This window comes from Mastigoproctus giganteus, chromosome 1 (assembly GCF_048544385.1).
Source record: "Mastigoproctus giganteus isolate SK-2022 chromosome 1, ASM4854438v1, whole genome shotgun sequence".
NCBI classification, from domain to species: Eukaryota; Metazoa; Arthropoda; class Arachnida; order Uropygi; family Thelyphonidae; genus Mastigoproctus; species Mastigoproctus giganteus.
Window position 1 is genome coordinate 80777890 of NC_143575.1, and position 20187 is coordinate 80798076.

At 38.3% G+C, this 20187-nt stretch overlaps 1 protein-coding gene across 1 annotated transcript in view; it reads left to right on the forward strand.

The window, feature by feature from the left end:
* Positions 1-20187, forward strand: part of LOC150090926 (uncharacterized) — a 153170-nt gene that overhangs the window by 68896 nt on the left and 64087 nt on the right. Inside the window, exon 6 of the mRNA XM_090380689.1 lies at positions 20059-20182. Coding sequence (XP_090236815.1) covers positions 20059-20182 — 124 coding nt within the window. The remainder of the gene's footprint in view (positions 1-20058; positions 20183-20187) is intronic.

Below are 20187 nucleotides of genomic sequence, written 5' to 3' on the forward strand. Positions count from 1 at the left end.
CGAGTGTGTGTATGGGGAGGTTTTTGTTTGAGTGTTTGTTTTGTTGAGTGTTGTATGCCGGCACCTGGAGACTTTGCAGCCAGGAGGCAAGAACAGATATATCTTGCGTCCTGACTCCCGTCCCTAGCCACGTGGAGGCGCTCCAGGGAGTCTGGTTATCACAAAAGGAGGTTCTTGAACCTCTATATGTTTATACAATAATATTAAAATAGAGATAAATATAGCAATAAAAGAGTAAATCATCAAGTGTGGATAGAGTTGGTTTAGTTGAGTGGGGATCAATTAATGGAGTGAATGTTTCTAGTGTGTTTTACATACAATATGGTAATAATTTAAAATAAGTTAAGTTTCGTCAGGAGATTAAAACATAGCGTGTGGATGAATTTAGATTTAGTTAAGGGGAGCAGTAAAGTAGTGGGTGTTTCTAGTGAGTTTAGCATGTTCAATGTTTAGGTTGTCCAATGATCTATACCAAATATTGGCCCTTGTAGGGGCCCATCCTGCCAGAAGAGGGCACGGCGTAACAATCAATTCCATGCACCTGCGGCAGCCACGACGGAGCCGCGGCGACAGACACAAACCAGTGCACCACAACCGCGGCACCCCCGGAGCCACAGCAAACCTGAACAAAAGTGAACACTTCTAAGTTAGTAATTACTACAATTTTACAGTTGACAATATAAATACTTGGCAAAACAGCCACTGTCGCAACAACACTACGGCCGAAGACACAACCAGTGTCCTTAACCACAGCGCTACCGCAACAGCAACTTAACAGTTCTAAGGTAGTTAAGAATATCTTATAATTATCATAGCTATACAGTTCACAGTTATCTTTGCTCGTCCTACAGGGTTTAATTTCATCTTGAGGGGAAGCACCGCATTCAAGACACACATTCTTGCAGGGCTCAATCCTGTCCTAGAGTGTGTGGAGATGAGTTCATTGTGTGTTTTGCGAGTAGAAGGACGGACAAGCCAGTGTGGCAGGGTAGTTAACGGGAAACATGATTATTGCCAGTGGCTTCGACCCAGTCCTGTAGGGCTATAACCAAGTGAAATTCTCGATTGCTCAGCTTCTCGTAGATCTCGGTCCTGTCCTATGAAGGTAGGGTCCTCACTAATAAATAAATAAATAAAAAAAAAAAAAAAAAACGCACATACTGAAGACACTATGTGGCCTATGACATCGACCCAGTTCTTTAGGGCATGTTCAGTGTTAGTCACTAATTTCAAGGAAGCTACATCACAGTTATGTGTGCTCCGCTGCTCCTAAGCTGTGGGATGTCTTGTTCTTGAGTCCTTACTTTTGCTTCTTATTCAGTTCAGTATAATTGTGCTTCCGTTCTGCGTTACTTCCTATTTTCTTGTTCTGTTGAGTCCCTTCCACTTCATTCCTTCTTTTCATTTTCCCATTTACCTACTGTCTCTCTGTGCTTCCTGCTGGAGGGCCGCCCTTCGCCTGAATAATTTTCCTGCAAAAGCTGAAAGAAGTTTGAGCGATTCTGCCCCCAGCTATCAGTTGTGGGAATTCTCCAGCGTTAGTTACGTTAGTCCCCAATAGCAGGGGATGTCTCAGATCTGTGTAGAGGTAACAGTCAAGTATGAGGTGTTTCACTGTTTCTTCTTCGCCGCATTGACAAAGGGGGGAGAGAGTTAGGCCTAATTTGTGGAGTTTGGAGTTGAGACTACCATGTCCTGTGATTAGAAAAGTAGTATGCATGCTTGGTGTCCACCAGTTCCTGGATTTGTCTCGCAGATATATTTGTGGGAAGAAGGTGAAGGTGTCTCTTCCCTTAGTTGTTGTTTGCCAGATATCCTGCCATTTTGTGCCTATGTCCCTATAAATTCTTGCTTTGTTTTCTTTTATACTTTGGTTGGTGTCGTTGGCAATTCCTCCCAGCATAGCCTGTATGCCTAGCCGTTGGTTGTGTGCCAGGTAGTGGTAGATTACATCAAAGTATACGGGTGGTCTCCCGCACAGTACCTGGAGGGCCTCAGTAGAAATTGTCCTGCATGCTCTGCAGGTTGCCAGGAGAAAGACTCTTTGTGACTGCAATAAGTATTTTTTGCAAGCCGAGTTCAGTGCTCTGTAACCCCAGGCCCCGGCTCCATAGCAGACAATGGGAATGTACAAGCAGGAGTAGTATAGGCTTAGTGTGGAGGATTTAATTCCCCATATGGCTTTTGTGATGTTAATGAGCCATCCTGCTATTTTCCTGATTGATTTGACGATATGCCTGATGTGTGGCAGAAAGGATACAATGGATAAAAGGATGGTTAAGTGCGAGAAGACAGGGGTGGTAATCAATGGGTGCTGCTCTTCTTGGACTAATGTTATTAGTGGAGGCCCACAGGGTTCGGTGTTAGGTCCACTGTTGTTTTGTATATTTATCAATGATATTGATGAAGGTATATCAGGCTTAATGTCGAAGTTTGCAGATGATACAAAGGTTGGCAGGGTTGTTAATGACAGTAATGGCAGTGTGCTACTGCAACAGGATCTAGATAATTTGGGCAGATTGGCTAAGAAGTGGCAAATGCAAAGTACTGCATATGGGTAGAAGTAACCCCAGAGAAACGTACCAACTGTGTGGTACTACACTTAAGGTGGTAGAAAATGAAAAAGACCTGGCAGTAATTGTGCAGGCAGATATGAAGTTTTCTGAGCAATGCAGACAGGCTGCCAGGGCAGGTCATGGGGTTTTGTCAATGATATATAGGAATTTTGCTAGCAGGGAAAAGGAGGTGATTATCCCTCTGTATAAGGCAATGGTCAGGCCACGCCTTGAGTACTGCGTACAGGTCTGGAGGCCTCATTTTAGGAAGGATGTAGATTTACTTGAGCGTGTACAGAGAAGGGCAACAAGATTGGTGAGGGGAATGAAGGGATCCTCTTAGCAAGAGAGGCTTAAGTTCTGCAAATTGCAGTGGCTGGAGACTAGGCACCTGCGCGGTGATCTGATTGTGGTGTATAAGGCCTTGAATGGGTTCAGCACGCTGAATTCTGATGGGATCCTTCCACTTGTTCAGATTACGAACCTAAGGGGGCATAAATTCAAATTACGAAAGGACAGATGTAGAATAGATGTGCGGAAATTTGCCTTTAGCCAGCGGGTGGTTAATTGCTGGAACAAACTTCCATCTGTCGTTGTGGAAGTTGATAGGTTGAATAAATTTAAGGAGGAACTGGACAGGCATTTGGAGGGAATGGTGTGATATTTTTTTTTTTTTTTTTGGCTGATGCTGCATAAGCTCATACATTTGCTTTCTTGCGTCACATGCCACTACTACTACTACTACACCCATCCCTCAATTTCAACTATAACATTGGGTACCTCAATTGACACTGTTTTCCAGAGATATTTAGATACCTTGCAATCACAAGTATACATCTCTTACTTTATGGCTGCATGACCATGTTAACTTATGTACAGCATGCAGCATCCTGCATGCTGTACGGGTATTGATATGTGGCCCAATTGTCTCACTGAGGGATTGTGTGTGTGTTGGATTAATGTTGAGCTATGTTCCAAGTGAATGATTATTTGCAGTGTTCTCCTGTCATGTCCTTCTGTTAGCTTTAGAGGTTTTCTGGGTCATTTTGTTGGTGGTTTCAGCAGTCTACTTCTGATTGCAGATCATGTCATCAGTCATCAATCTGGAGATCTTTAGTATTGTTAAAATGTCACATGCAGACCAATTTCTTATGTGGAACCCTATTATTATACTCCACTGGAAGTCTGTTAACTCTGTTGATCACAGCATCTCACATTCACAATCTTACTACTGTTTCCTCAAAGCCCTGTGAGCATATATTTATCTAACACAGTGCTTTGGCAAGGTATTACCAACTTCATAGGAGGGAGTATCCAGATATTAATGGTAGAGCAGTGTTACTTTTTCAGAAACATACTTTTCCAAGTACAATTTCTGTATTCCATTTCAAAAGGGGGAATTTTTATGGAATATTATATTACAAAGAATCTTATAGGAAGTGGGAATGTTTTATGTAACAAGGATAGGTGGAATAGGATAGTATATATTTGCCAGGCCAAGAGCTAGTGATATTGTAGAACAATATTACTTTAGGAGTATAGTAAATAAATTTGACAAATTTCAGGTGCTGGTGAAGACGTTGAAGACAGATATTGTTGGGATATCAGAGATGTGGTGTAACGCAGAGATAAGGAATGCAGAATCGGAATTTGAGGAGTACAATGTGTACAGAAAGATAGACAGGATAGAAAGGAAGGAGGGGTAATGCTGTTAGTTAAGAAACACACAAAATCTAAGGAATTGTATCCAGCTGACATGGGTGGACAGTGCAATGTTGAGTCAGTTTGGTGTGACATAAGCACTGGGAAAGCAAAATTAAGAGTAAGAGTGTGTTATAGGCCTAATGACTCTGATGAATCATTAGACCTGTAATACAACAACTATACAGAGAAATAGAGTGGGCCAGTAAATCAGGTTGTCTTATAATGGGAGATTTTAAACTCCCAGATATTGATTGCATTTTGTGGGTTGTTATTTGTGGATTGTGAAATTAGTGTGCAACTAGCAAGGCTTTTGTGGATTTATTGGATGATTGTTTTCTACATGTTTGAGTGGCAACTAGAGAGTAATAGACTTGAGCTGATTATCAGCAGTTATTCTTCATGCATTACGAATCTGCAGATAAAGGAACCACTAAGTGACAGTGACCAAAGTGTGCTGATGTGGGATTTACTTAATGATGTAACTACCATCAGAGGTAATGGGAAGGGTTTTTGCTTTCGTAAAGGTGACTGCAGCGGTCTCAGACAGTTTTTAAATTCCATACAATGGGATCGACTGGTGATGCTACCAATAGCAAATTCTAAATGGGAAGCATTCAAGGAAGTAACCTTGAAAACTACTAGGCTTTTTGTCCCAACTAAGAAATACTGTTCAAGATTTAGGCCTAAATGGATGGCAGATGAACTAATGAGACTCGTGGCGGAGAATAAAAATGAATGGGATGCATATAAATTATCAGGGGACACAGAAGACTATGATAAATATAATCAGGTCTGTAATCAAGTCACAAAGGAGGTTAGGTAAGCAAAGACAGATTATGAGAAATCTTTGCAAAGGATTGCAAAGAAAAACAGCAAAGACCTCTTTACTTATGGAAACTCTAGAAGGAAGGGGATGAATCAAATTGGCCCACTTGATATCAATGGTTCGATTGTTGATGAACCTGCTGAGGTAGCTGACAAACTGAATTGAGTATTTTGCATCTACATTCACACATGAGGAAGTCTGTATGGAAGTGGAGGCCAGAAGCTTTTCAAACTAGCACGGAGCTAAATGATTTTGTAATAACTGAAAGCAAAGTGGAGGAGAAATTGTTGAAATTGAACATAAAAAAGGCACCTGGGGTGGATGGGATCTATCCAGTTATATTAAAGGAGGTAGCAGAGAAAGTAAGCAAACCTTAACCATAATTATCAAAGCTTCCTTGGGCTCAGGGGAGGTCCCTATGGACTGGAGATGTGCAAATGTGTCCCCAATTCACAAAGGGGGATCAAAGGGTAACCAAGTAATTACAGATCTGTTGGTTTAACTTCTGTTCCAGGGATAATAATGGTGTCACGGGTTAAAGAACCACTACATGATCATCTAGACAAGACTGCAGTTATATTTCAGACACAGCATGGACTTGTTAAGGGTAAGTCTTGTCTGACAGTTTGATTGGATACTATGATGTAGTCACAAAGGAACTGGATGCAAAAAATAATTTTGATATCATATACTTGAATTTTAGGACTTCTGTAACACTTCTGTACAAATTGGAGCAGTATGGCATTAAGGGCAAGTTGCTGCAATGGATAAAAGGATGGATGAGTGGGAGAAGACAGTAAACATTGGACACTCCTCTTTGTGGACTAATGTTATTAGTGGAATCCCCTAGGGTTCAGTGTTGGGCCAGTGTTGTTTTCTGTATTTATCAGTGCTATTGATGAAGGTATATCAGACTATATGAAGGTTGGCAGTGTTCTTAATGACAGTATGCTACCCTATAGTACCGTTCCAACTGTGTGGTACTGTACTCAGGCTAGTGGAGAATGAAAAGGACCTGGTGGTAATTGTGCAGTCAGATATGAACTTTTTGAGCACTGCAGACAGGCTGCAAGAGTAGCTCATGGTGTCTTGTCAATGATATAGAAAAATTTTGCTAGCAGGGATAAGGAGATGATTGTCCTCTTGTATAAGGAAATGGCCAGTCCACACCTTGAGTACTGCATACAGGTCTGGAGGCCTAATTTTAGGAAGGATGCAGAGCTGTCGGAACAGATTTTCATTTCTGTCAGCAAAAAACAAAATGACATAGTTATTGGGCTGAAGAATACGAATGGTGGATAATAGAAGGTTGAAAAAACATTGGCTGGTGTGGCAAATCACAGTTCCTGTTGTTTCGTACTGATGGGAGGAACAAAATGTGGTGGAAAGAGCACTAGTCATGGATCCATCGTGCAAGGTGTCAACAGTGCTGGTTTAGTGGTGGTGGCGGCACTGTAATGGTGTAGACGAGTGTTTTCATGGTGCACATTGGGCCTCTTGATACCAGTGAAATAACATTTCAGTGCCAGAGAAGATCTGTAAATTGTTTTCAACCAGGTACATCCCTTCACAGTTGCACTTATATTTATCTGTGAATGAGTTCTTCCAAAAGGATAATGTACCTTTTAACCAGGCCAGAATTGTACTTAACTAGTTTCGGGAACAAGAGAGTGAATTTTGCTTACTGTTGTGGCCTCCCTAGTCACAAGGTCTCAATCCAGACGAACACTTTGGAGAAGAGATCTCTAACCATCCAGTTTGTGACAACTGTGGGAAGCTAATTAAGTCATTGTAGACCAGAATCCCTGTGATATGCTTTTGATACCTCATATGAATCTATACCATAAATGAATCTAGGCTGTTCTGAGGTTGAAAGGGAGATTTGCTTGCTATTAGGTAAGTATGCCTAATAATGTGGTGACTAGGTGAATTTCAAGTCTAAAAATATTCCAACAAGCTTAAGTTCAAATTGTGCTTACAATGTTGGCCATGGACAATAACAGGCAGAAGAGAAGGACTTGGCGCTGGCCAATAAGTTGATGTATTGAATCGAATCTTAGCTGAATTCATTTTCATGATAAAGAAGATATAAAATAAGATAAGTAATAAAGTTGGTGGTTGCAGAAGAAACTGTTAATGCCTATTTGGCAAGTAATAATAGGGATTTCCAGTTTGAGGGTTATAGATCAAGGATACCATTGGCATATGAGAGCACCCCTGGTTTTTTTTTTTTTTAAAGGGTTATAAAGATGGCACTGAGGAGCCATTCTGGGATTTCCTGTCTAGGAATAGAATAAAAATCTTTATTGTACTGTATTATATATAGTACAATCAATGTTCATGATATATGTTCATTACATATATCATTGATATAAAACACAGATGCAGTATGATCTGCCATGGTCATATCTTGTTCTTGTTTATACTCTGGCACAACAGCAGGTCAGAGGAGTGTACAATGAATCATGAATACAAATTGTTAATCATATATTTATCAGTCAAATGAGCTCGAACCACTGTCAACTCAAAGAACATATACTATTGCATTCTTGCTCCTGACAACCCGGCTACATCAGGTCTTTTGCCAGTATTTAATTAATAATTGAATCACAAATTTGAAATAAGTACTTTCTTTGATAGAATTAACTTAATGAAGGATATGTGGGGGGTTCTTATTTATCTTTTATTTATTTCACCTGTACCTTAGTATTGCCTCAAGCACTAGGGTCCACAAGCTACTGCATTAAAATATATCAAAGAATTTCCTGGAACTGACGGATTTACCCTATTTTGTGTATGTGTGTGTGTGTGTGTGTGGAATAAACTCTAATAACTAAATATGCATGAGAATATAAAAACAGAAAAAGCAAAAGAAAGGAAATTAGTATAGCAAACATGTTGCTTATAATTTAAATAAAAATAAATGAAACAGTTACCTTGATTTCCCCCCCCCTCTTTTTTTTTTTCTTTTTTTTTAAATTTTATTATGTACAGTAAGGCCCTGCTTTCTGGCATTCCTCTAATACAGTGCTTTTCAATTATATCCATGTTCATTATGTTTAGCACCTGTTCCACTTTTTTGGCATGATGCACTCAGCAACTGAGTCCGAGAAAGGCATTGGCACCATTTTGGTGCCCAATGCCTTAACTCAGTGGTCTGTTATTCCTTTCTCATTGGTCTGTTATTCAGTCTGTTTACAGCATATGATAGTGTAAACATGTTATTAGGCTTTTATATGCATTTGCAAGTTAAAAAAAAGGCTATGTTCGAAGCTTTTTTGGCGATTTTCGCTTTTCGGCATGGGGTCTGGAACCTAACCCACTGTATGAGTGGGCACTACTGTATTAGTTTACTTTTATTTTTTACTCTACTGGTTTGTCATGCAACTGGCACATGTTTAATTTACTTTTATTTCTGTTTTAAATTATATATATGTATACTTTATTCTTTCTTATTTTAGCATCAGCAGAAGCATATGATGCAAGAAACCAAGCTTATATAGCATCAGCCAAAAAAAAAAAAAAATTCCCATTTCACCCATCCATTAACTCCATGTGTTTGTGTAGTTCTGCCTTGAATTTATTTAAGCCATCAACTTCTTAAGCCATCTGTTTCATGACAGATGAAAGTTTGTTCCAGCAATCAACCGCCCGCTGGTTAAAGGCAAATTTCTGCACATCTATTCTATAACAGTCTTTCCCAATTTGAATTTATGTCCCCTCAGGTGACTAGTCTGGGCAAGAGGAAGAATTCTATCGGCATTGAGCTTGCTCAAACCATTCAAGGCCTTATACACCTCAATCAGATCACTTTGCAGGTGCCTAGTCTCCAGACACTATAATTTTCAGAACTTAAGTCCTTCTTTGTAAGAGCAACCCTTTGTTCCATTCACCAATCTCATTGCCCTTCTCTGTGCTCATTCAAGCAGCTCTACATCCTTCCTAAAATGAGGCCTCCAGACCTGTGTACAGTAAGTACTCAAGGTGTGGTGCCACCATTACATTATATAAGGGGATAATCACCTCTTTATCCCTGCTAGAAAAATTCCTGTATATCATTGGCAAGACCATGAGCTACTCTTGAAAGACTGTCTGCACTGCTCAGAAAACTTCATATCTCTGACTGCACAATTACCCCCAGGACTTTTTCCTTCTCTACGACCATAAGTTTAGTACCACACAGTTGATATATTATTCTGGGGTTACTGCTACCTATATGCAGTACTTTACATTTGTCAATGTTAAACTTCAGTGATAAATTTTGTGTTTTTTGCTGCTATAAATAAATAGACTATTAATTTTAAGTTGGCATTATTGATATGTAGCATATGGGCTATCGAAATAGTTAACAATTAAGCATTATATTCAGATTATTTTACTTAGGGTATCCTAATCATTTTTGGATCCGTTTTTGCTGGTGTTTTTTATAACTTTGGATGTATTTCAGGCAGTATGGCCTAATGGTTCTGACTAACAATTTGGTGTGTTAGGCAGACAGTTTACCAAGGTTTTTCATGAGCAGTGACACAAAATTATGAAGCAAAGTTATTTATTACACAAAACTATTTACAAGTATATACATAACTAGTATTCATTTACATTTAATCTGTCAATGCATAATACATGCTATCGTTTCCATGAATTTTCTCTTGGATAACAGTACAGTTCTCTCTACAACTCTAATCACTAAAATAATTCCATCTTAATCATTTCCTCATATTTCTTTTATTCAGCAATATCAATTCTCTTTACAACTTCAACCAAAAACCAACTTAATACTGAACATTTCCTTATATTTTTCGTAATTTCTTCAACTTCAACCTTACTCTCAAAAAATCTACAATTTTATCTAAGCAAACACCTTTTTTAATACAGTACAGTAATCAACAGTTCAGAGGACTTACATTCCTTCTCTTTCATGGTTGGGGATTCTTTCTGCAGCTTCCTTCCACAGACTGCAGTAAAGTAGTAGTAGTAGTAGTAGTAGTGGCACATGATGCAAGAAAGCAAGTGTAGGAGCTTATGCAGCATCAGCCAAAAAAAAAAAAAAAAATCACACCATTCCCTCCAAATACCTGTCCAGTTCCTCCTTAAATTTATTTAACCTATCAACTTCCACAACAACAGATGGAAGTTTGTTCCAGCAATTAACCACCCGCTGGCTAAAGGCAAAAACCTTACTGCTTAAGGAGTAATGAGACAAGACAGGTACCATTTTACTTTACTCTTTTCAATACTTTTTCTCCTAACACTAAGCCTTCTCTTCCCCCCCCCACACTACAAAAATAGCCTCCATGGTGCACAGTGGGACTCTTCACTACATAGTAGGACTCTCCCAGAACTGCAAAGGCAACAATCATTCCATTTAGGCTCACCATACCTTTGAAGCCACTACATACCAATGCCTTAAGTGTTGCATCTTGAAGCAGCAGTGTAATATACAGATTAAACTATTCTGCTGACTACTTCCTTGAGAAACTTTTAAATATACCCATTCTTTCCTGTCATAGCCCTCTACTTCCCATATTTAAGCACTGAAAAGGACTCCACTACTATGTCTAGTGTTCATTTCCAAAACTTCTAATTTTAACCTACTTCCGTACCTCACCATTATATATAGCATTTAGCATTAGCAAGGGCGCATGATGCAAGAAAGTAAGCTTATACGGCATCATCCAAAAAAAAAAAAAAAAAACCCTTATTTTACCCATCCTCTCGCTCCAAATGTTTGTAAAGTTCTCTCTTGAATCTATTTAAGCTAACAACTTCTACAATAACAGATGGAAGTTTGTTCCAGCAAACTTTGTTGGCTAAAGGCAAATTTCTGCACATCTTTCCTACAACCGTCTTTCCTCAATTTGAATTTATGCCCTCTCAGGTGATTGTTCTGAGCAAGAGGAAGAATCCCATCAGCATTGAGCATGCTCAAACCATTCAAGGCTTTACACACCTCAATCAGATCAACTCGCAGGTGATTAGTCTCCAGACACTGTAATTTGCAAAACTAAAGCCTTTCTTCATAAGAGCAACCCTTTGTTCCATTCACTAATCTTGTTGTCCTTTCTGAATTCATTCCAACAGCTCAACATCCCTCTTAAAATGAGCCCTCCAGACCTGTATACAGTACTCAAGGTGTGGCCTGACCACTGCCTTATACAAGGGGATAATCACCTCCTAATCCCTGCTAGAAAAATTCCTGTATATCATTGACAAGACACCATGAGCTACTCTTGCAGACCATATGCACTGCTCAGAAAACTTCATATCTGCCTCCACAATTACCCCCAGATCCTTTTCATTCTCTTCCACTGAGTTGATAAGTTACTCTGGGATTACTGCTTCCCATATGTAGGACTTAACATTTGTCAATGTTAAACGTCATTTTCCATCTCTCAGCCCATCTGCTCAACTTTTCTAGATCCTGTTGCAGCAGTGTACTGTCATTAGTGTCATTAACAACCCTGCAAACTTTGACATTAAGCCTGATATACCATCATCAGTATCATTTATAAATACAGAAAACAACAATGAACCCAACACTGAACCCTGAGGGACTTCGCTAATAATATTAGTCCATGAAGAGCAGTGTCCATTAATTACCACTCTCTGTATTCTCCCACTCAACCATCCCTTTATCCATAGCAGCAATTTGCCTCCAATGTCACACTGCTCCAATTTGTGCAGTTGTCTTCCATGTGCAACAGTATCAAAGGCCTTCTATATGATATCAAAGTTATCTTTGCATCCAGTTCCTTTGTGACTACATCATACTATTCAATCAAATTAGTCAGGACTTCCCCTTAACAAACCCATACTGTGTCCGAGTTATAACTGAAGTCTTGTCTAGATGATCCTGAAATGCTTCTTTAACCAGTGCCTCCATTAATTCCCCTAGAACAGAAGATAAAATAACAGCTCTGTAATTACCTGTGTCTCCTTTTGATCATCCTTTGTGGATTGGGGTCACATTTGTACATCTTCAGTCCATGGGTACCTCCCCTGAGTCCAGGGAAGCTATCATAATTATGGCTAAAGGTTTGCTTACTTCCTTTCCTGCCTCCTTTAATATAACTGGATAGATTCCATCCACCCCAGGGAGCATTTCTTATGTTTATATTCAACAATTTCTCTTCCACTTTACTCTCAGTTATTACAAGATTATCTAGCTTACTGCCAGAGTTGAACACACCTCTGGCATTCCCCTCCCTGAATAACTCCTCATGTGTGAATGTAGATGCAAAATATTCATTTGGTTTGTTAGCTACCTGAGCAGAATCATCAACAGTTGAACCATCGATATCAAGTGGACCAATCTGATTCATCCCTTTCCTTCTAGAGTTTACATAAGTAAAGAACTCTTTGCTGTTTTTCTTTGCATCCTTTGCCAAAGATTTCTCGTAATCTGCGTTCGCCTGCCTAACCTCCTTTGTAACTTGGTTACAGACCAGCTTATATCTATCATAGGCTTCTGTGTCACATGTTAATTTATATGTATCCCATGCATTTTTCTTCTCTGTCGCATGTCTAATTAGTTCATCTGACATCCATTTGGGCATAAATCTTCAACAATATTTCTTTGTTGGTATGAAAAGCCTAGTAGCTTCCAAGATTTATTCTTTGAATGCTTCCCATTTTGAATTTGCTGTTGTTACCATTATCAGTTGGCCACTGTATAGAATTTAAATACTGTCTCAGACCGCCGTAGTCACCTTTACGAAATCAAAAACCCTTCCCTTTACCCTTGATGGTAGTTATCTCTTTGAGTTGTTGTTCTTATTATTTGGTTTTTAGGAGCATTAGCAACTAAGGCCATATTGCTCCGGGATATGCGGTGGTCATTCCCTGACCTTTCCGTATCTTCTGTATTTGGTGGTGACGGGCTCGAACCCCGGTCTAATCAAGAAGCGTGTGCTATGCACTGCTGCTCCTTACCACCTGGCTATGGAGGCACCTCTTTGAGTAAATCCCACTTCAGCATACTGTGATCACTGCCACCTAGTGGTTCCTTTATCTGCAGATTCTTGATGCATGAAGAATCACTACTAATAATCATATCAAGAGTATTACTCCCTCTAGTTGCCTCCCGAACATGCTGCTGTAGAAAATAATCATCCAATAAATCCACAAAAGCCTTGCTAGTGTGTGAGTGACCAACACACAAATTCCCGTCAATCTCTGGGAAATTAAAATCCCCCATTATAAGACACTCTGATTTACTGGTCCACTCTATTTCTCTGCACAATTCCTCATTATACTCATCAGATTCATTTGGCCTATAACATACACCTACTCTCATTTTTCTTTTCCTAGTGCTTATGTCACTCCAAACAGACTCAACATTGCATTGTCCACCAACATCAATTTCCTTAGATTTTATGTGTTTCTTAACTCCTCTCTTTCTGTCCTGTCTCTCCTTTCTGTACACATTGTACTCCCCAAATTCCAGTTCTGCACTGCTTATATCTGTGTGACACTATATCTGATATCCCAACAATATCCGCCTTTGATGTCTTGACTAGCACTTCAAGCTCATTGAATTTATTAACTATACTCCTAGAATTAGTGTACATGCAAGTATACATGCACCTGTTTCTACTCTTAGTTAGCCTAACACAGTCCATGTATTTATTTGTTTCACTATGACTCCCAGCAGTCCTGGAAATCGCCATTGCCTTGCTTTCCAGGCTGCTGCTTAATTGCATTTCAATAGAAGTAGTGCAAAAATCACTTTTACCTCTGCCAGCGGCTACTGTTAATCTATTAGTCCGTGTATCCCCCCCCCCAAGCTAGCAGTTTTCCGACTCATCTAACTCTGCCTCAATAGCATCAGCAAATATTCTTGCATCTTTTCTATTTAAGTGTATCCCATCCTTGTATAAGCAGTTTCTCCTGTTAACAAGCACAGACCAGGCTGAGAAAAATTCTACCCCTTGAGCTTTGCATAGTCTCTCCAGGGCCTAATTGATCGACAAGGCTCTCATCATACATGCCCTCCTATCGTGTCTGGGCAGAATTGCAGACACTTTCAAATTCAACCCTAACTAACGGCTTTTTTTCAGTATTGAATATCATATTCCTTAATAGCCTTACTGCCAGGCCTACTCCCACTATTTTTGTAATGATGATCTCTTTATTCTGTAAGTGATTTACTTCCACACTCTATTCTTACTAACAGAAAAAAAATTGTAAGACTTTGTCTTAGAGATAACTTAGGATCTTTGATTAGAAATAATTGCTCAAGTAGAGAAAGGAGAGAATTAATGGAAACTGAGTCGGCAGCATGATGGTCCATCTCCTTATTACAACTGTTATTGATGTTAAGAATTGGGTCATATAAGCATAAGCAAGCCTTTTATAGTAGACTGTTTTTTTTTTTTTATTCCATAATGGGTTGTTCCATTATTCCATAATTTGTCTTTACTGAAGACTTGGACTGGTACGTAGCAAAGCATATATTTTTATTATAATTTGAGCCAAATTGAAGAGACTGGAATTGTTCAAAAATTCAGTGAACTGATCATGTCTGTAAAACAAAGACAATGCAAATTACTTGTGCTCAAACCAAGAAAGGGGGGGTCCCTCAGACTTCTGAATGAGTGTATGTGGGTTTTCTTGTGTATCTTAATCAACAGATTTTCCATTGTCAAGACTATGAGGGTGTCAATACAGTAATAACTAGTTTTAAGTAATACAGTAATAAATAATTTTAAGAGCATAATTTGAAAATTGGTCTGCCCTAAGACTAGAACAGGTAAGTAACTGATTTATTATTTCACACAGTTCTTGCTCGGGGATGTTGGTCCTGCTAAGACTCAGCATGCTAATAAAGCCACTGCCCTGTGATGGATTCTTTGTGTAAGAAGAATCTAAGGATGTGTCCTAACCCAATCACGCTTCACCCATTCTATGGGTGGGATGAGATGCAAGTTTTGGCAGAATATGTTAGTCCCTTGAATATCATATTTGTTGACTCAGGGTGTTGTTTACTATGAATTTGCTCCACTATTCAAACAGTGAACCAAGAATACTACAAAACAGTTCTACAGTGATTGTGCAATGCTGTTCAGAGAAAACAGATGGAGGTAGAGGTAAATAAGTACTTTACTGCTGCTGTCAGGTCTAGTTGCTCACTATGTAGTTTTTTTTTTTTTTTTTTCAAAAAAAACCTCTAAATCTACTGTTGAAGGCCATAATACTTCGCCTAAACATACGTTCTCCCTTACTTATATTTTTTTGGTTACTTTGTTATTTTAACTGTCTGTGACAGTATAGTGGTTTTGCCATTTGTCAGTCATTTGGAAGATTGGGGTTCAGTTCCTGTCAATAACTAGAGGAATTTCTAAAGGCTTCTAAAATAGGGCTGCAGTGTGCCAATCTTAGGTTGAAGGAGTAGCACACACTCTTTGAGTAGACTGGGGTTCAAGCCCCTGACTGCTGAATACGGTCGATTGGCCAACCTGCACTGGACCAGCATGGCAGATTATGGTCCATTTCCCTCAGCATGAATTGTTGAGGAGGCTTCCATCCTGCAGTGGGTTGATAATGGCTGCAGTTTTTTTTTACCTTTATTATCAGGTTTTTCACCCTGCGTGACATGCAAATTGGCTTGTGAACACAAACTTGTACAGACACACAATGGTGCAATATGGTTGACATCATTGATATGCCTGAAACCCAGTGACAACAACTTTAACTGTATTTATGTTTAATATTTCATTGTTCAGGCTGTTTACTTTGAAGAGTAGCTCTCACCATTCAATAAATATTTTTCATTAATTCACAGAGTTGTGATTATGTGATAACATATTATGTGATTAAGGCAAATTGTGCAGCATATATACTGCCCTGGGGGTGTAAAAAATTTTGTTGTAAGCTTGACAGTGACATTAAGATAGTAGTTTTAAAATTATTCACCAAAAATAATTTGTGAATTTTTTGATTTTGTGAATTTGGAATATAGAAATCCTTTACAGCCATCCCAAGAAGATGGTTCTCTTGGTAAAGGATGTGGAAAGAATTTTAAGCAGCTATCTAGCTTTATTATCTTTACTATTTTAAAAGTGAAGATAGTGATGATAAAAAATTTAAGTTAAATATTTTTCAATATAAAAAAAAAAACTATTTGAACTTAAACAGAAGTTTATCTCTTTTTCATTATCTTAATAAATTTCATCAGTTCTTGATTAAAATTTTAGAGAATTTGGAAGGAATAAGTACATATTTAATTTTAGACAGTAATTAATAAATGTGTCATTTAAAGCAACAATTGAACATTGTGCTGAAGAAAAATTGTTTTGCCAATAAAATTAAAATCTATGCAATACAGATACATTATTCATTCATTAGAACAGAATTTTTAATGATTTTTAGAAATTTTTAATGCATTTTAATTATACCTACAAAAAATGACAATTTGGATGATGACACACTGCAAATAAATATTTGCAGTGTGTGACCTTGATTCTCAGCCGTGAAAAAAATACCTTACTGTGAAATGTATGTCACAGGCTTCACACTAATAGAATAAGTTTTAGGGATTTTCAAAGATGACTCAAATGTGGAGCAAGGTAGTAGTAGCCTTGATGTGGACATGAGCAGAAAAGTTGAAGAAACCCTTTGTTGCTATATAATGAGCTCTGAAAATTGTAAAAAGCAAGCTAAGCAAAAGACACTTGATATACTTTCTTCAAGCTGAGGCATCCAGTGACTTATTCATTGTCCTCATCTGCTGGTAAACAAATCATTATCCATATATTTCAAATAGCACCAGTTTTTTATACTTTCTTTCATTTGTATTGTTAATTTAATATTAATTATTGTTTATTATAAGTAAATACATATAATATTTACTTATTAGAAAGTAAATACATATAATATTTACTTATTAGAAAGTAAATACATATAGTGCACATATGATGTTGTACATATGTACAGCATCATATGTGTACTTTACAGGGTGTCTCAAAAATATTTGTACAAACGTTTAGGGGAGGTAGGTAAAATCTAAAGGAATGTGAATCGCATAGGAACCCATAACCGGAAACATCACCATAAGTTGGTACACAGCACTGTTCATCAGTTCGCGAGAGGGAAAATTTCTGGTTTACTCATTCAAGCAGTAGTTGCCGCATGAAGAGCATGCATCGATATATGAACTGTGAGTTGGCAGACATGCACCTAGTGTATGGATTAGCAGAGGGCCCACACGGTGTGCGCCCCCATGCGGCACAACATCGCTTCGCAATAAATGTGTGGGCAGGTATGGTTGCTGACTGCTTAGTCGGCCCATACCTGTTACCATCCTGCATGAACTCTGCTAAATATCGGATCTTTCTTGAACAAGTTCTACCAGGATTACTTGACAATGTTCCAGCAAATGTGAGACGCAACATTTGGTTTCAACATGATGGGGCGCCTGCCCATTATGGAAGGTGTGTTCGTGACCATTTGAACAGGCGTTTTGGGCGTCGATGGATTGGCGGTGGTGGACCCGTTGCCTGGCCCCCACACTCACCTGATTTATTGAGCCTTGATTTCTTTCTGTGGAAGGGGCCCACAAATCTATCGTGTATGAATCGCCTGTGGAGACAGAAATGGATCTTGTGGCGAGACTCGTCTGTGCTGCTGCTACTGTCAAAGAAACTCCAGGTGTGTTCAGCTGTGTCCACCAATCCGTGCTGTGTCAGTGTCATGCATGCATCACGTCTCATGTTGGAACCTTTGAGTATCTGTTGTAACATCATGAAATGCATCCATCTCGTACTCGATTGTTAATATTATGTCAAATAAATGTTTGCCACTAATTACTGTCTTATGTCATTTCTGCTTCTTGTGCATCTGCTACTACTTTCCCGTGACGTTTCCGGTTATGTGATTCCTATGCGATTCACATTCCTTTAGATGTTACCTACCTCCCCTAAACGTTTGTACCAATATTTTTGAGACCCTGTATATTTACTTTCTTTTATGTATGTCTCAGGTTACTGTATCTCTGATACTACCTTTAAATTAATGAGAATTCATATTTGTTTAACAAATGGCTCGAGAATCTCTTTTATAAAACAAGAAATTACTTGTAGGTAATTTCTTATTTTGCATAGTCTGAAAAAATTTGTTTTTTGGCTTAAATAGCAAAGCATTGCTTACTTGCATCTTTTGGACTTACTAATATAAATAATAAAAAAAATGTTAGACAAAATGAAATTTTATATATACAGGTATACTTTGAAAAAATTTTATAAACAGAAAAGATGAATTCATTAATATCATTGTTTTGATCATGACAGTATAGTGAATTAGCCAGTTTTGAACTGGAGCAGTTTTGAACCCTGAAAAATTTTGAAAAATCAGAAAAAAAACAAAAATTCAAAATTGTTCATTGTTTTGATCCCATGTATATTTTCTATATGTTCGGAACACAACTGTGAAAAATCTGTATTCTAAAAACATATATTTTAAATTAATTTTTGAAAATTGAAACTCCCTTGAACCTGTCTATGAACAAATGCAAATTTAAAAACCGGCTTCAATGAAAGTGCAGACAGGCTGCCAGAGCAACTCATGGGGGTCTTGTCAATGATATACAGGAATTTTGTTAGTACGGATAAGGAGGTCATTATCCCCTTGTATAAGGCAGTGGTCAGGCCACACTTTTAATATTGCATACAGGTCTGGAGGCCTCATTTTAGGATGTAGAGCTAAAACAAGTACAGAGAAGGACAACGAAATTGGTGAGAGCAACAAATGGTTGCTCTTACCAAGAATGACTTAAGTTCTGCAAATTGCCCAACATCTGGAGACTAATCACCTCCGAGGTGATCTGATTGTGCCTATAAGGCCTTGGGGTGGTTTGAGCAGGCTTAATCCGATGGGATTCTTCCTCTTGCTCAGATTGAGCACCTGAGTTGGCATAAATTCAAGTTGAGGAAAGACAGTTGTAGAATAGATGTGTGGAAATTTGTATTTAGCCAGCGGGTGGTTGATTGCTGGAACAAACTTCCATCAGTTGTTGTGGGAGTTGATAGCTTAAATAAATTCAAGGAAGAACTGGACAAACATTTGGAGCAAATGGATAGGGGAAGTGGAAAGTTTTTTTTTTTTTTTTTGGGTGATGCTGTATAAACTTGCTTCCTTGCATTATATACCTGTATTACTGCTAATGATGCTTTGATTAGGAGGCAATTGTCAATAACAGGAGCACTTTCTGCATAATGCGAAGCATGCTCAACAATTTAATTCCAGATGCTGTGTCAGCATCACAAAGTGAGAGAGCATTAATGACTAGAAGTGTGCAGCAGTAAAGAGAGCACTGTCAATAACTGAACATATGTCAGTCAACATGTACATATAATTAGATTTAACTTAATCGTGAATTTTTACCTAATTAAGTGATAACAGATATTTCTGGAATTTTCTGTGGAGAATTCAAAGAAAACTTTCTAAAATAGCTATTAGGAGCTTCTGCTGTGTGGATGGAGTTAATGAAGCACAAATCACTGAAATATTGTCACGGTCAAATTGACCCTGTGCAACAAATTCTGGATTAAAAAAAACTTTTCATTTGAGGCTATAGTTAGTCAAGCCTAAGTGGAGGACTTGTCTCTCTCCCCCCCCCCCCTTCCTAAGGAGCTATTCTGGGTTTTTCAGCCTGCACAACATGCTGATCAGCCTATAAACAAACATAATACATGATTTAAAAAAAAAAAAAAAAAAAAAACAGTGAAAATCGTAGGAACTAGTGCAATAAGAACTCAGCGGCTGATGCTTAAATAAATTCCCCCAAAATAACAATCATGGTTTTGGATTGCAGTTTTATACCAGTACATTTATTGCAGTTGAATAGCTTAAAAGAAACAATGTTTCTTTCGTCAAATTTTACCATGGATAATCATGGCTGCTTTTTAATTGTATTTTCAAAATGTCTAATTTGTAATTACTGTAGATTGTTCAGTTGGTTTTTTTTTTTAACCATAGTTTTGAAAATGATTCGGAGACATTATGTAAAAACTGTATTGACCAAGGAATAGAAGCTGACCCTGAAAATCCAGAAGTGTACCAGTGCTTAGCCAACTTCTTTCTAGTTAAAGAAGATGTACAGGTGAG